The following is a 15,149-nucleotide window of genomic DNA, read 5'->3' on the forward strand; positions in this document are numbered from 1 at the left end:
TGAACAATTCTGAGCAATGATGTCTCTGGTCCAAGCCTGCTGTTGTACCCTCTCCCCACCTCCCCCAAGACATCCTATCTGAAATCGCCGTTTGTACAAATGTGCGCTTCTACTGACCAATACCGCGTAGTGTATGGCTATTAAGAACCTTGGAAACTGGTACACCTTAAACGCCATTATATCAATATCACCCCGCGGTATTCCGAGGCAATTTTTCAAAGATGCGTCATTGGTCGAATGCTGAGGACGATGAACTGTAGCGTGAAATCACACTGTCAAGCAGCCGCTTAAACTGCTCGTGCTAGCCTTCTCTTTTTTCAAGGGTCTAGATCCGGGGTCACGTGACGCGCCTTAGCGTGTCAGATCATATAGTCGCTCTTTCCTCTGTAGCATCATCGAACTGTCCTACTCGCATTTTGGCACTTCTCATTGATTGTTCTTTGTATGTCTTAGAGGCAAAGTAGGGCTAGCTGTGGAAAAGTGTTGTTATGCACAAAGCTGAAGACACAAAGAGATCTGGAAGCGCCCCAGCTCTGATTGTTCAGCGGTCTTTGTTTTGACGGCCTATTGCGACTCGCCACTGCCAGGTTCCCTTCACTCCCTGACTTAACAACACCCTGCCCCAGGGGACCTTCATCATATCTATACTCAACCCAGCGCAGACTTGTAATCTCTCTCTCTTGCCCAGAAGCCTGCTTACAACATCCTCGAAAACAACGCCTATCTTCTCTTTCCCCTATCACAGCTCGACACCTATCCTTGAAAGAATCAGTCTGCTGCCATGGCGAGAAATAGTGCGCTAGAATCGCTCGCGCCAGAGCTTCAACTACAAATCTTGTTCAACGCCGATACTCCTGACGATCTTCACGCTCTCATTCAAGCATCACCTCGTCTTTACCAAGTCTATCTACATAACAAGGACACCATTCTGTCAGCCGTGGCACTTCGACAGTTCCATCCGGCCGTGGCCTCAGACGCCCTTATTTTTCGCCAAGATATCGCAGCTCGAGCAGCCTTTATCACGAGACACTGTCATGGAATTGTGCAAAACCTATCCAAACGAGCTGCAAGAAGCAACGTCCATTCCCATATCTATTTCAGTGGCACTGTGCAAGCTTGTTAGCAATGTCAGGTTCTTCATCGAGGACTATGCCCGAAACACTCTGCCCATAATGGAGGGGCTGGGTCGATCTCTAGACCTCGAAGTCTTGCCGGAATACTGGCCAGAAAACCCTGTCTCATACTCCCAACTTTCAAGCTCCGAGACTGGGAGGCTTCAGAGAGGCGTTTTGTCGCTTCGAAACTCTACAGATACCTTTTCGCACGGTGTTCCTCAGAACTTGACCATGATCTTCGAGAATGTCCTTTCCGATCCGTCTCTGACTCCAGCAGAGCAGGCGAGCCTCTTTCTTCAAGAGGTTCCCAGATTTTCAGGTCACTGAGATCAATTGCATTCGAGACTATCTGTATCGTCGACTGCGTGGTATTTGCAGTCGGACTTGAGGACAAAGCGGTTGATACTCTTCCACCCGAAACTTTCGACTTTGACCAAGATGGTGATGTCGAGGCCGCTGAATGGGCATCCGGAGTGTACCTTTACACCAATAACGGGAAAGCTTACCAGAATGATCACCTAGAACATCTGATGTCACTCGGACTAGCTTACATCCGCCGAATCTTTGAATCGACTGGTGAGGAAGCAGAACAATTTGTTTATTCGACGACATTCACCGCGACATCGTCCGACACTTGGAGACACAATTCATCACGAGGGCTCTCGAACTTGTTGGGGCCCAATCCTGCCCGGGGAGATATACCTTTGTTGGCGAAGACAGATCCACCTTTCGTGTACGAAATCAACCCGGATGTCGAGCTGGATATTCCTGACGCTTGGCAATGGGCTCATCCTCGTGCGCCACCTTCTCAAACTCCAAGACAGCGCTCTGAAGGGTTTGAGGGATTGGGGCTATGTTTTCTGGGATTTGGATAGACTTCATGTGTCTGGTATACTCGAGAGAAGGTAAGTCTCTTTCTATACTACTGGCTGAACCCGACTAGCTAACTTTCATCTAGTCGAGATGATGTCCGAAGAATCAAATTCAACGAGTTCCAAGCGGCAAATGGCCCAAGTGTTCAACAGCGGCTGCTTGGACCACCTGATTCTTTTTCCTCTACTGAAGAGGATCGCGACTTCTCATAAAGCATCTTAAACATAAAGCGGGCTGGTGAAAGATTTCAGACCAGCGAGATGTGAGATGTTAGGGAATGAGTACGCGAACTTTCCAGCATAGTTAATTGCGCAATAGGTGAACAATAGTACGATACTACATGCTGGTATTGCAAAATACAAGCGTTCGTCCGCATTAGGCCATTCTACAGCCGTTTAAGGAGATGAGAGCGTCGTAGCATCGCGGCGGTAGTTCTCAAAATTCCCGGCGTAGCAGTATCTTTACTAGAGACATTTAACAACTTATTTCTTATGAACTACATCGCGAACGATCCATCAATAGAAGGTCTCATCTACCTGCCGTTCAAGAACCGATGCAATATCTTCCGAGACCACATAGAAAAATCTCCCATCCAATCGCACCAATGCCATCTGAAAAGTCTGATCCAAGTGTGGTGGTTGAGCTCTGAAAGCCCCTTCCCCATGAATGTCGAGCTGATCAGCAGTGGTGATTGGTGGCCGTTATAGGAATGGAGTGTCGCGAGTACAAGTAAGTTGTCTCTTGAGAGGTGGCACGGTAAAGATCGTCGGTTCGCATATGATCGAATTGCGAAGCAGCAGTACCTTGATTGTATCAGGGGGAAAGGCAAGAGGGGCATGCAATTGGTGTAGTTGCCTGGCTGATCATGGATGATGTAAGGGTAGATAGTAGGACACTTTGGGTGAAATGAAGTGAATTGAAGCGGCAAATGTCAATACGTTTACGAGGGTATATACGCTTGCTCAGGAATCTCAAGTGGCTCAAGCAGCACCCGCATAAAGTCTACCCGAGATCAACTTCCCCGAATCAAACGTCTCGGCACTTCCCAAGGCGATATGACCCACTCCACCTTCCGCGCAAACATCCTGCACCTTGACTTCCACATCCTTCAGGAGCCTCGCCCTCTCCAAGCCGTCCAAAGTACAGCCTCCGGGCGGCAGGTCAATGTACGGATTGTCCCTCGTCATCGTGCTCACATACCCTAGGATTTTAGGGCCGCGAGCCATGTGTTTGGCAACTGCACCGCCTATCCCGCATAGCAGGAGTACAGTCGAAGCGATGAGCAAGATGGCCGCCCATATCTTGTTGCAAACATATATGTCTGTAAAGGTCGTCACCGTAGTCGTAGTTGTGTTGAAGATTCCCATATAATTGATGTCAAAGGAATCATGATTGAGAGCAGAAGCGTTGCTCGGGAAATTTCCTGTCTGATACCATGGTACAAGGCTACATTGCCAATAAGTATTGAAGACGAGGGAAAACCGTTCGCTGAACAGGTCGGCAGACAATCCTTTGAGACTAACGCCGCCGCTTGCTATCGACGTGGACAGCGAATTCATTGTGGGGTCCGAGATGAAATATTCTGTAGGTGTTGAACTACCAGGGTGCTCACCACTGCCGCCCGACATGGGCCAGTATGTCTCCAAACCAGCAGCCCCAATTCCGTAAACCAGCGGCGTGTAGCCGGGCGGACGCTGATCAAATATTGATCGGCGAATCTGTGTGACGCTGCAAGAGCCATCATCGCATGTTATGTTTGATTCAACGCTCGAACGCGTCAAAGTGCAATTGGTGATGAATGAGTCATCAGACTCAATGTTAGAAACAGCGCTGAAATTCACACCCCATGGTTTGACCGAGGGATAAGATGTCTGATTGGGGTAGAGCAGCAGGTTTCCCGGATCATCAGTGACAAAATTGAGAGAGAAGCCTCCACGTGATGTCCCATTTACTAGCGTGGAGTCTGTAACGGTTGGGCAATCCAACGCCATGTAGAGACACTCCACATAGAAATGGTACGATCCGCTCTTCCTGATGCCGTCGATAGGCAGACCAACCAACGAGGAATATGATGCGTTCTCGGGGAAGACGCGATACCACCCGTCGGCGTCGCTCTTACTTGTGGATTCCAGTTTCTCGATTGTTGGGATTTTCACGTTCGCCCAGGTATCCACAGCCGAAGCTTGGGTAGCTGGTGGGGTGAAAAGAGCTGATAAGTAGAGAGCATTGGTGGAAAAACCGAGTGACGAGATGGTATCCGCGCCTTGAGCGAGGATAGACACCGATTCGGGGCTGAGATATGAAACATTTTGAGTGGACGAGGTTGGCTGTTTCCCCAGTCCAAGTAGTCGGAGGGAAGCCTGGCCTCCCAGCGGTGATAAGGCCCACAGCGCGATGAGACCGATTCCAAGTAAATCGAAGGTGCGAAGCAAGAATTGCAATTCGACAGTACCAAAGATAGTCAGACTACCCATCAACTGCTCCAGTGTCTGGGGCGGCGGCATATTAGCGAAGGGTGTACGTTGAAAACTCATTGAAGTAACTTACACCCAACTTTGCTCCTCGCTCAGCTTGAAACAATGCGAGCGACCTCAACGATCTTCCAACAATGGCAGCGAAGAGAATTGGAAATAACGTAGGGCCCTATGAGAGGTCAGGCCAAGATATATGTTGTTGACAGGCTCCAACACACTAAAGTTGTAGCAGCCTTGACTCTGTCTCCATCAGTTGATATCGGCGAGCCCGACATGTGTATCGCCACTAGGCTCACGGCTGTTTTTGTAAGTCAGCGAAGACGGCTATTGTTGGACTCATGGTGCGAGTGCTGTGCGCTGTTTGAGACTTGCCTATAAACAAAAGCGGGATCAGGGCAATGAGTGTATCAATTGCCAGCGATCCTACTTTTTTCCAGCCCGTCTTCCTCAGGGCCTTGGAGGTTTGAGGCCAGCCTTTGACCACTAGCGTCCTGTTTTGCGATTGCCCTTCAGCACTGTCTAGGCCATTCTTGACTGAAGATGATTTGAATGAGCCGACTTCTGACTCGATTGGCAGCAATTCAAGGCGAGAGGCATCATCTTTCAATGGGATGAAATGGGTATGACTTCGAAAACGCTCCATATCCGGCACGTTATAAAAGGGCTATGCGGTATGGTCGACGCTAAGAAGTTATACAGCTGACATCCGGCTTGGGCAGGGGACGTGAGAAGAACGAAGAATAAGAAGACCCATGTTTGGGACGCAAGGCAAAGAATTGATAAAAGCGATGATGGTGGACATCAATGCCGATTGTACTAATCAGCGATGCATGCCACTTGGAGCTTACTCAGAGTGGGTGTGGGTGTCTCACGCAGAGGGGGGGGACCCTCTAATCTTTTAAGCTAGAGTGGGACAGTCCCTTTCGGCCATGTCCGGTTGAGAACAGTGGTAATCTAGAGTCTGACTCAAAGAGCGCTGCAGATTTGTTTCAAGATAGCGCGATCTCAGCTTGCGGATGCGACGAGCTGTTGAGTTCCCTTAAGCGCGCATCGGGTCCTATCCCCATGGATGGTGCGGTGTGGTGTACCTCTGGTGGTGTCTGAGCTGAACTTCGGGATTTGGGACGTTGCAGGGGAAAGGTACACTATTGCAAACGGCAAGATAATCCAAATCTCACATCACACACCCGAAATAGCGTCAACATCATGACACTAAGATCAGCCCGTGGGTATGTAGGTCGTCCTAACGCCGTCTGCCCGAGGTTCCGTGTTTCCTGAATCAGACTCTAGCTGTGTGGTTTGTGGCGATATGCTGTGTGCCTTACCCGCTCATTGGTGTGAAGACTGTGACTTGCCCAGAGTAGATAAGCTGTATGCACCTCGCCGTCGGAACACGGCAAATCAGCCTGTAAAGAGACGCCAATCTCGCCAATCGGCCATACTTCTGCATCTACTTTGGTCTGGCTCATGTTGTCTCGTAGACTCGTGCGTCCCAATTCTTCAGGAGCGATTGATGGTGTAATGAACGCACGAAGCACAGGGAACTCGATGATAACAATAGCACAGAATGCTTCCGTCATCGGTCGGGTTGTGTCATCGATCGGGTTTATTGACTATCAGGGCAAACGGAAGATGCCAACCATTTGATTGCAGCGACCTGTCGTACTTGCCTGGACTGTCAATGTCGTCTCCCTATCGTGCTCCCGGCTATGGGGTCAGGCCGCACATCAGAGCATCCAAGGTGGGTGGAGTACATTTCATTATGGTTGGGCAATTCATGGCGAGTTGACTTATCGATAATATACAGACTGATAACCTGAATCAATATCATAGCCTATCGAGTTGGGTAAAGTTTTCATGTAAATGGTCTGGACCCGTCTATCTGCCGAAGTCCTCCCGACTGTCCCTACCCTTTTCAAGCGGCCCTTGGAAGCCTAAAATATCTTTCGCTGATGGGCTTAGACTTCTTTTACCTTGATAGGGAGTAAGCCCCGAACCTGGCTAGGCTGGTGCGATTTTGAAGAACTGTGTGGTACCCTTTGTGGGGCGTTTCGGTCTGGCAGTCTTGGCGGGTTGGACTTTCGGGCGACTATCTTATACTCGCTCTATTCGGAAGGGTTGTGTAGTGATGGTCGAAAACCTTTTTCCGGGCCGAAATTCGTCATACCCTTCCCTTAGTCTTGGAAACCCTGGAATCGCTACATTCCGTTATTTTTATATCCTCCCAAATTGACCGAAATAGAAATAAACAGTTTCTTTTAAATACAACTTTTATTAGATTTAATAAGAAATAGTTATTTATAAAATAACTATTTAATACCGTAGAATTAAATTTTTTCGATTTTTAATAAAATACTTATTAATTATTTTAAGATTTAATTAGAGTTTTAAAACTATATTTTTAACCCCCTCTTATTTTTAACGTGCCCGGCAAACTCTAAAATAACATCAAACACTCGTTATATTTATAAGTCTATTTAAGAATATTATTATGAATTTTCTAGCCGATTTTATAATTAATATTTCTTATATTTTATTTAAATTTATTTATCTAGCTATTATCTTAATAATTTATTAAAAATTTATAATTTTAAATGATTATTTAATGATTTATAGATATAAGTAAGATATATATTTTATTAATATTATTTTTTAATTTATTTAATTTATTTAATTATTTAAAAAATTAAAAAAAAATAGTTTTACTTTAATTCTTATTAAATTTAATATATTTATTATATTATTAAGAATATTTATAAATTTTTAAGTTGGTTTGTTAATATTAGTTTAGTTTAGTTTTAAATATTTGGACTAAGCCCACTAATGTAATACCGGGTAAATATTAGCAACACCAAAAAGCGCTCGCGGGGTACTCACCCTGCAACAGCCAACCCTTCGCCGGATTGGTTTTCACCTGAATTGTAATTTAGTGTGCAATATCTTGTAGGGCTGACGAAGAACAAACTTCTGGTTCTATGGACCACCAGTCCGCACACCCATTGCCTATGCAACAACTACATTACAATGGAACCAAGCGACAACGATATCGAGCTGTCAGAGGTCTCTAATACCTTTGCGACTCCATTCAGCGTCGTCGCAAGGTCCGCAAAGCACACACGAAATGCAGCAACTCGAAGGCCAGCGGTCCCACCAAAACCCTCTCAGAACCGACCTGCTCCCCAGGTCCAAACCATAACAACTTCAGACATTCATTCGTCGCTCGTTACAATACCTACCAGTGTTACAAAGAGATCTGTTAGCGCTGGTGTGATGGATGAAGAGAGAAAATCGTCAGAAGACTCCTCTTCGGGTGTCTCCTTGCTGCAAACACCGAATGCGGGGATCGGCTTCTCCCAAACGTCAGGAAAATCCCTAAAGAGACCAAGGGCTAAGACCTCTCATATCCATGAGTACATTACCACACGAGAAGGCAACTTCGTTTGTAATCGTTGCTCAAGGGTCTACAAATCCACTGGCGGCACAGGGGCTATCGCCCGGCATTTGAAGAAAGCACACTCCATTGATCCTACGGCTAGCGCGTTAGCTGAAAAGAGAAAACGAGAGGGAACAGCGATAGATGCAGCTATAATTCGTGGAGCAGAATTCAATACCAGGGCCGAAGAAAGAAGAAAAGAGGAACCGAAGGAAATGAGGGAGCTGAGAGAAGAAAGAGAGGAACAGACGGGCACTACTCTCAATAAAACTACCCTGGAATATCTATATCTTCAATGGATCATGAGCCAGGGTATTTCTTTCAAGCAAGTCAGGAACAAGGCATTTCGGACCTTCTTGGAATACGTCAATCCAATTGCCAATCGAATGCTTCCGGACTCCGAGTCCACCTTGAAAATACCTACAGATGGTCTTCTCGCCGAGGAAATTAGTGGAAGCTGAAAAGGCTGCTGGCTGGCTGAAGCTCGAAGCCGAAGCAGACACGATTTGAACAACGTTGGGCACCAGAAGGGCCGCGTGCTTGGCGCCGGAACCAGCTGCTGCTGATCTACAAGGATTGAGATTCGAAGCAGTCATTGGCTCTCCAGATTGTCGTTTGTCATGGCTGGCAGCTTGGTAATGGTGTTGGTAACAGCATTGTTGTCTCTGTTATTGCTGTTAGTAGGCTGTGCCAAGACAACAAACGAGGTGCTGAGGATGAAATCTATCAATTGGTCATCAGCTCATCCTCTCAGCATGGCAGCAATGACAATCTGAGTGTGTCTTAGACATCAAGATACACTCCGTTCTTTCCAGTGTTGTTGCGCTTGATCTCCGCTTTCTCCGTTATATACCCGACATGCCCGGAATCCGGCTTTGCCACTCTGGAGTCGACTGCGCTTCTTTTGCCGTCCCGCTTTGGCGGACCTTCCCACCAGATTGATGGCATAGCCCGACAATCCAGCTTCTCTTGCAAAGCGGGGTGGGCGTTTCGGATACGGGTTACTCGGTTCTTGACGTCGTTGTCTTCCCGACGGGAAAGGTGCTTGTTGAAGCCTTTAATCCGCTCATCGTCCTTAGCCATGCGCAGGCAATAGGCCGCTAGCCACCCACGCGCCTCATCAGGCCTTTTTGGGTTACTGAGGACAGGTACTGAAGACTTGTGTGGGTGGAAGTTCGTTTGACTCGAGAGCTTGATACCAGCTGTAGCCATGACCGGCGCCGCTACGCTGATTAGTGGTGATAAGAAGTTGTTCGATTCTCTGCGAACGAAACTGCCGGCGCCTACAACGGCGATGGGGGGGCACCAGGGGGAAAATTCTCACAAGCGAAATGCTCACTGAGTCTTTCAACGAGTCGTGGTGATCGCGACAGAAGCTGACATGGTAGATCAGGACGGACTTTTCTTCATCATTGAAAAGAACACGTATGTTTCCTGATTTGGTCTACAATTCCGTGCGCTTCGTGGAGATAAGAAGAATACTACAGCCCTACGGAAGCATATACAACATGAGCAACAAAGGATCGGCTAGCTACAACAGCAAAAATGGCTGCCCAGGGGTTCAAACCTTTGGATGTATTAGCACTTGTTATCGCCTTGACTGAAAACGACGAGACAGGGAATAGGAATGATACACAATACAAATGTTCTTCGCGGTCGTGATTCAGTTGCTAGACAGCTCTCATTTGCCAGCCCTCTTTCAAAACGCAGACAGTCGCTTGGATGAATCAACTCCCATGACTTTGCCCCGCCTCATCCCTGTTACCGTCGCTCGTTCGGCCATCTCCCTGGGCCTCTACCCTTTGAACTCTTAGCTCGCTTCGCTTGGTTTAAGAGTTGCTGAAGGGCTCTACTTTCCCCGGTTGCTGTTGCTCTCGTTCCCGCCGCTTCTGCTTCTGCTCCTTCCTGTCTCTTGCCTTCTGCTCCTTCTCCAAATTCTTCATGAGCGCATAGCCCGGTTCTCCCTCTTCCAGCGGCTTTTCATACCATGGGCATTGTTCCGCTAGATCCTGCAGCTGCGCCTGAACGTCGCCTTTAGCATCACGTACGCGGCTTGCGTGAATGAAGATGTTGTTATGCTCGCGTTCGGGGAACTGTCTGTTGAGAGCTTTTGCGAGCGGGGTTCCCCTACCTAGGCGTTTCTGGTAGATGAGGAGCCAGGCGTGTTGTTCTGCGGGGCACTGAGGAGTGCTGAGATCTTTTGGCGAAGCCATTGGTGAGGGAGGACTTGGCAGTTGGCAAGCGGATGGTGGAAGCGGGCTTGATATGTCAGGTTGGGGGTAGATGTTAGAACCAGCTGGAACATTGGAGAGGTAGGCATGAAAGTTGAGGTTGAAGCGGCACAGAATCAAGTCTCTTACATTCCATCGGCATCTTCTCGGTTCTTTGATCAATGTCATGTTCTTGTTACTTCCCTAGATGATAAAGGAACGCGGCATTTTGATGTTCTTGAACCCATAGCACCATTTTTATCCACTCGTCCGTCGTTAATCTCCTGAGCGTACGACTTTGAACATTGGTCGTCGGGTGTTGCAGCAGTGGGTACGTTTGAAGATGGATAGCATGTATGAATCGGTACTTTTAGCCTTCATCGAGGCGGAAACAGTAAGACTCTTGGATACAATCAAGCAGATGTGTGGGTTTGTAGCCGTGAATCATGATTTTGCGGCTGGTCCCACCAATGTCCTCTTGACTTCCTCTATTTTGAAGCCAGAGGGCAACACAAGTCTATGCTGTGAGGTGAAAGGGTATGATGACTGCAGGGTACCAACCCAGGAGGTTTTGAAATCCCGTAAGCTTGAACATTCCCAACGCACACTCACAAACACAGACAGACAAAGACGCTGCTCACACTTCTTCTCCACCAGCCCTCACTAGCGGCCCGCTAACCTTTAGCGTCCGCAAGAATCTTTCTACATATGAGCAAGGTACCTCACTTTCTTTTGACATCCCTTCATTGCCTCCAGCTTGAACTACCACCATTACCTATGGCGACCGACGGTACAACCATGGCCTTCTTCGCATTCCCTCGCGAGATACGGGATCTCATCTACACATTCCTCACCGCCAAGAGAGAAGACTTACACCATCACCTCCGCAAACACCGTCGCACTTGCAAAAGCCTTTTCCACTCTCGCGCCCGACCTCGGCATCATCAACACCTCCAAGACCGTGCAATACGAGATGCTAGAGACTCTCTGCCCCAACAACACGTTCAGATTCTCGTTTCCGGGTTCGGACACTAAAACCCAATCTATGGACCTTGAGCTAGCAGAGCTCATGACACATATCGAAATCTATATCGATCTTGAACACTTCCACTGGGAAAGATTCCGAGTCGGATGGCACGATCACGAGATCCACGGCATTAGCGGACAGGTCTGCGAAGTTCTCCGCGTTTGGAACGGTCTTTCCGTCAGACGTGAATCCTGCAGAATCACCATCAAAGACGACATTTCATTCATCTCTCCGCTCCTTCGATTGCCGTTTTTGGACGCGGTCAAAACTCTGGTCGGACTTGATACTCTACTGATCATAGTGCTGAAATTCAAATCGGATCTGAGGAAGCTGGGGGCTGTCTTGGGGCCAAGTCTTGGACCTAGCACTGTCCACTATAGGTGGCCTTTAATCGAATATGTCGACCGGGGTTACGGTTGCATCAAGTTTCACCCGAGAAGGTCCCTGGCTGAACGGCTTGAACAGGCTGCCGGTGGAAAAATGGCGCACTGATCAGCGATGGTGGCTAGCAATTGCAGGGCCGCTCAACTGGCAGTTCTAGAGAAAGCAGACTTACGTTACAAGACTGGGTATTGGTAAAAGAATAGTTGTCCCATTCATGCCAAACACGCATCACATGGACAAACAGAGCACACATAAGCTGTAAATCCAGTGGTTAGGCCGTCTTACGCTGGGAATAGCAAGTCTGGATAGTCTAAAATAGAGGCCTGAATAGGCATATTCTTGAACCTCAGTGTAAGAAAACTCCCATGCTTATGGTATAGATCTGAAGTGAAATGACTGTGTGAGTGGGGGTGAGTGGGATAAGAAGTATGTAATGGCTCTGAAGGAGATTAAATCGAATGAAAAGCCACTTGCAGATACAGAATAGGTATCTACATAGCTGGTAGTAGACATATGTCTCCTACTCATTGACAGGGGTACTGACAAGGGCATGGAATAGGGGCATAACATGCGACCCACTAATCCCCAGTTACACTGTGGCCGATGGCTACAATCATGTGCGCACCGGCCAAACCCCCATACGCGCCACTAATACTGAAGAAAGCCCCCATCCAACCCCAATCAAAATTACACTTGTCTGGTTCCGTTCCATAACCGAACTCAATAGGGCGCGGCTTCCAGCGTCTGGAGACACCCAGGTAAACCTTGTCATCAACGGGGCAGTCGTAGACCAAGAACTGTACCACGGCCATCATGTCTTCGAGCTGAGTCACCTCCATCGAACCCAATCGGGCCCTCATGGCTTCTCCTAAGTATAAAGTTGCGAACATCCAGACGCGATAGAAAGCGGAGATGAACTCCTCGCGTGGCGGCACCCGAGCATCATCGGGCGACACGATGCGGTCGGGGGATGCGCCCCGCGTGGACAATGTGCCGGCATGGTCGGCTTTCTTCGCGTTGGAGATGAGCGCCTTGTTCCGGACAAGGATCGCACGGTAATCGCCGTTGCTGTAGGCGGCACCTCGATAGCCGCTCTTTTGGTCTCTCAAGACCGCGTCTCGGGCCTCTTGTTGGATTTCCAGAACGCGACCGGTGGCTGGATTTCTTATGCTAAGGTCGACGCCGCGGATCCTGTCTTGGATATCTAGCAGCTCCATGGCGGTGGAGATACCGGAGATTCTGTCGTAGATGACTGCGCTGGAAATGGAGGCTGCGTTGAGTTGCCAGATCAGGTAGTGTTTGCGGCAGGTGCTGTTGAGTGCGGTGATCGAGGAGGGTTTGTCGAGGTGCTTGTAGATCGACGTGATGAGCTCGGGAGGCAGGTCTGCGATTGTTGTTGGATTCCTGGGCAGGGGAACCGCAGCCTGTGGGCTGGACATTGCGGCTCACTTTTGCGATTGAACTCTTAGTGGTGTGAATGAGATGTGTAGAGCTGTCTGACAAGTGCCTTTTGTGGATGAATGGAAAATAATTGGGTCTCTTTGTAACTATTTGTGATTGAGGGAAGGAGATGACCTGTGCGGTTTGGAAGCATCGACAATATATACGTACTCTGGGGTTTACAAAGGTCTGCAAAGCAATGCCTTAGTTGAAGGGACAAGCAATTCTCATGCTTTGAAATGGTTCAATGGAAAGTGGCCGCACTGAGCAATCCTTTGTTTCGAGATGGGCGAACTCTAGGGGCAGTTGCCATGCGGGGTAGCTCCTTTCAGCAAAACAAAGCTCTTGAAAGAAGGAACAGAATTCATGCTGAGGGTACGAGGAATAATTCCGGAAAACAATGCAGCAACCTAACTCCTGGCAACAGGGCTAGTAGCACTCATACCATCCTTCATGCTCGACGATGAGAAGCCTTCGCATAAGTGCGAGCAGGTGCGAAGATAGCGGTAACAGAGACACTGCCTCCAACCACCCCTCAGTACACGAACGATCGCCAATGACTTCGCAGAACTTCAACGGTCCAATCATGTGCAAAGAACAGTAAACCCAGCTATGTGTAACAGACAACAGACTAGACCGACAAGTCCGACCTAGATGTCCCACTCTGCTCGAAGCCCACGTTACAGCGGAATGAGGCTGGAATGAGGATTGCCACGAATAAGGGAGAGCTTCGCATAGCTGCCTCCGCACGCCGGCTCATCCTTGGAGGATCATTTCACAAGGCTGTAAGGCTACCAACGTTTGTTAAGCAAAATAGTAAGCTTGCGCCCGATACCTGCATTGCATATGTTTTCTGGTGCGTCTCAGGGAACCTTGTTTTCCGTGGGTGAGCTAATTGACGATACGCTTTCGTGCGTTTCAGGATTCGAGCAGCTCTAGAGTATGGGATCAGCGCCAAGTCTTTTCATCCGTCTTACTGCATCTCGCCTGATTATACCCTACCCCTTACCAAATCGAATTTTGGGCACGTCATTGTGCGCATTTTTCCCCCAGTATTGGAGTCTGGCATACCGGTTGGGGCCTGAGGGTTACAAACACCAGGTCACGGCCCGGGCTGCCTCTCTAGTGGATTGGTACCCTATTGGATGAAGTCCATGCAAAGACCTTTTGCTATAGTCTCTTTCTTTCTGTCTGGTTCACTGGAGAGCATTCCGTTGTGCCCGAGCGGATCACTTTACCGTGTTGGATTTGACTCCTGGTAGTACTGGAACATACAATAGTGATTGGCTTCTGTCTCTTTCCGAAAGATGCGTTTCATCTAGGCTTCTGCGAAATGGGAAATACCTTCTTTACGACACTGACTTGCCGATAATCCGAAGCCGAGTTGCTCCGTACCCTCAGCCAACGCCTGTTACACACCACGAGATCTCCATAAATTTCATTTTTTCGGTCCGCTTCGAACTCACATACCAGACCTCCACAAACACTGAACCAGTGACAATAGACCTCGACTACGCACCATGTACTTCCCTACCATCATCACCACCGCCATCTTGGGCGCTTTTATCACCGTTGCGGTCCCCGCCTCCACAAGCGAAACCAAGCGAGCAACACTCTGTTCCGGCCTCGAGAGCGAGCCTCAATGCTGCGCCCTCGATGTGCTCGGTATTGCTGATCTACAATGCGACGCCCGTACGTTGCCCCTGTCTTTCTCCAGCTCTATACCTTTTCCAAAAAGGAGGTAGCTGATTGATTTGTAATTATAGCTCCCATGAACACTACTAGTGTCGCGGACTTTGTAAGCCTCTGCGCCTCTCTGGGACTCGAGGCTCAGTGCTGTGATATCGATGCCGTGAGTCATGTCTGTTGGAGCAAGCATTGTGTAACGTGGTGTGTACTGACTGCTTTCACAGCTCGGCGAGGCGTTGCTTTGCGCGTCACCTTGAAACTTAGCCATATAGAGTTGGGGTTCATAGCAAAATTCCACCTGTCTCCTCGTCTCATGAATACCCACTCATCATCATGTCCTGCATCCACTATCTGTCCAGAACACTTTCTCTAAAGCATAAACCCTAGCGAATCCGACGAGACTTTTACACCCCCTTCAATATGAACCTTGACTGCACCATCTTCTTACCTGAAGCCATTGTACCAATCCTCAGCCACTTTTAAGCCGACTGCGATTGCGCAGCG

General features: G+C 48.5%; 8 protein-coding genes across 8 annotated transcripts; 4 read left to right on the forward strand and 4 right to left on the reverse strand.

The window, feature by feature from the left end:
- Positions 1-1,865: 1,865 nt before the first annotated feature.
- HO173_000618 (uncharacterized protein) lies at positions 1,866-2,200 on the forward strand (the record flags this gene model as incomplete). The annotated part of the gene is made up of 2 exons (XM_037302567.1): positions 1,866-2,020; positions 2,074-2,200. The coding sequence occupies 2 exons, from the start codon at positions 1,866-1,868 to the stop codon at positions 2,198-2,200; spliced, it is 282 nt and encodes a 93-aa protein (XP_037171146.1).
- Positions 2,201-2,968: 768 nt separating this feature from the next.
- HO173_000619 (uncharacterized protein) lies at positions 2,969-5,105 on the reverse strand (the record flags this gene model as incomplete). The annotated part of the gene is made up of 4 exons (XM_037302568.1): positions 2,969-4,477; positions 4,536-4,631; positions 4,681-4,760; positions 4,835-5,105. 4 exons carry the CDS (start codon positions 5,103-5,105, stop codon positions 2,969-2,971), a joined length of 1,956 nt encoding a protein of 651 aa, XP_037171147.1.
- Positions 5,106-7,486: 2,381 nt separating this feature from the next.
- HO173_000620 (uncharacterized protein) lies at positions 7,487-8,356 on the forward strand (the record flags this gene model as incomplete). Its single annotated transcript, XM_037302569.1, has 1 exon — positions 7,487-8,356. The coding sequence occupies one exon, from the start codon at positions 7,487-7,489 to the stop codon at positions 8,354-8,356; it is 870 nt and encodes a 289-aa protein (XP_037171148.1).
- A 131-nt stretch (positions 8,357-8,487) lies between these two features.
- On the reverse strand, positions 8,488-9,107 carry HO173_000621 (uncharacterized protein; the record flags this gene model as incomplete). Its single annotated transcript, XM_037302570.1, has 2 exons — positions 8,488-8,560; positions 8,695-9,107. 2 exons carry the CDS (start codon positions 9,105-9,107, stop codon positions 8,488-8,490), a joined length of 486 nt encoding a protein of 161 aa, XP_037171149.1.
- A 617-nt stretch (positions 9,108-9,724) lies between these two features.
- Positions 9,725-10,294, reverse strand: HO173_000622 (uncharacterized protein; the record flags this gene model as incomplete). Its single annotated transcript, XM_037302571.1, has 1 exon — positions 9,725-10,294. One exon carries the CDS (start codon positions 10,292-10,294, stop codon positions 9,725-9,727), a length of 570 nt encoding a protein of 189 aa, XP_037171150.1.
- A 784-nt stretch (positions 10,295-11,078) lies between these two features.
- On the forward strand, positions 11,079-11,624 carry HO173_000623 (uncharacterized protein; the record flags this gene model as incomplete). Its single annotated transcript, XM_037302572.1, has 1 exon — positions 11,079-11,624. One exon carries the CDS (start codon positions 11,079-11,081, stop codon positions 11,622-11,624), a length of 546 nt encoding a protein of 181 aa, XP_037171151.1.
- A 470-nt stretch (positions 11,625-12,094) lies between these two features.
- HO173_000624 (uncharacterized protein) lies at positions 12,095-12,955 on the reverse strand (the record flags this gene model as incomplete). The annotated part of the gene is made up of 1 exon (XM_037302573.1): positions 12,095-12,955. The coding sequence occupies one exon, from the start codon at positions 12,953-12,955 to the stop codon at positions 12,095-12,097; it is 861 nt and encodes a 286-aa protein (XP_037171152.1).
- Positions 12,956-14,476: 1,521 nt separating this feature from the next.
- Positions 14,477-14,902, forward strand: HO173_000625 (uncharacterized protein; the record flags this gene model as incomplete). Its single annotated transcript, XM_037302574.1, has 3 exons — positions 14,477-14,648; positions 14,723-14,808; positions 14,870-14,902. The coding sequence occupies 3 exons, from the start codon at positions 14,477-14,479 to the stop codon at positions 14,900-14,902; spliced, it is 291 nt and encodes a 96-aa protein (XP_037171153.1).
- Between the last annotated feature and the right edge of the window lie 247 nt (positions 14,903-15,149).

The sequence above is a fragment of the Letharia columbiana genome (genome assembly GCF_014066305.1).
Source record: "Letharia columbiana isolate WasteWater2 chromosome Unknown Sc0000000_s0, whole genome shotgun sequence".
NCBI lineage: Eukaryota > Fungi > Ascomycota > Lecanoromycetes > Lecanorales > Parmeliaceae > Letharia > Letharia columbiana.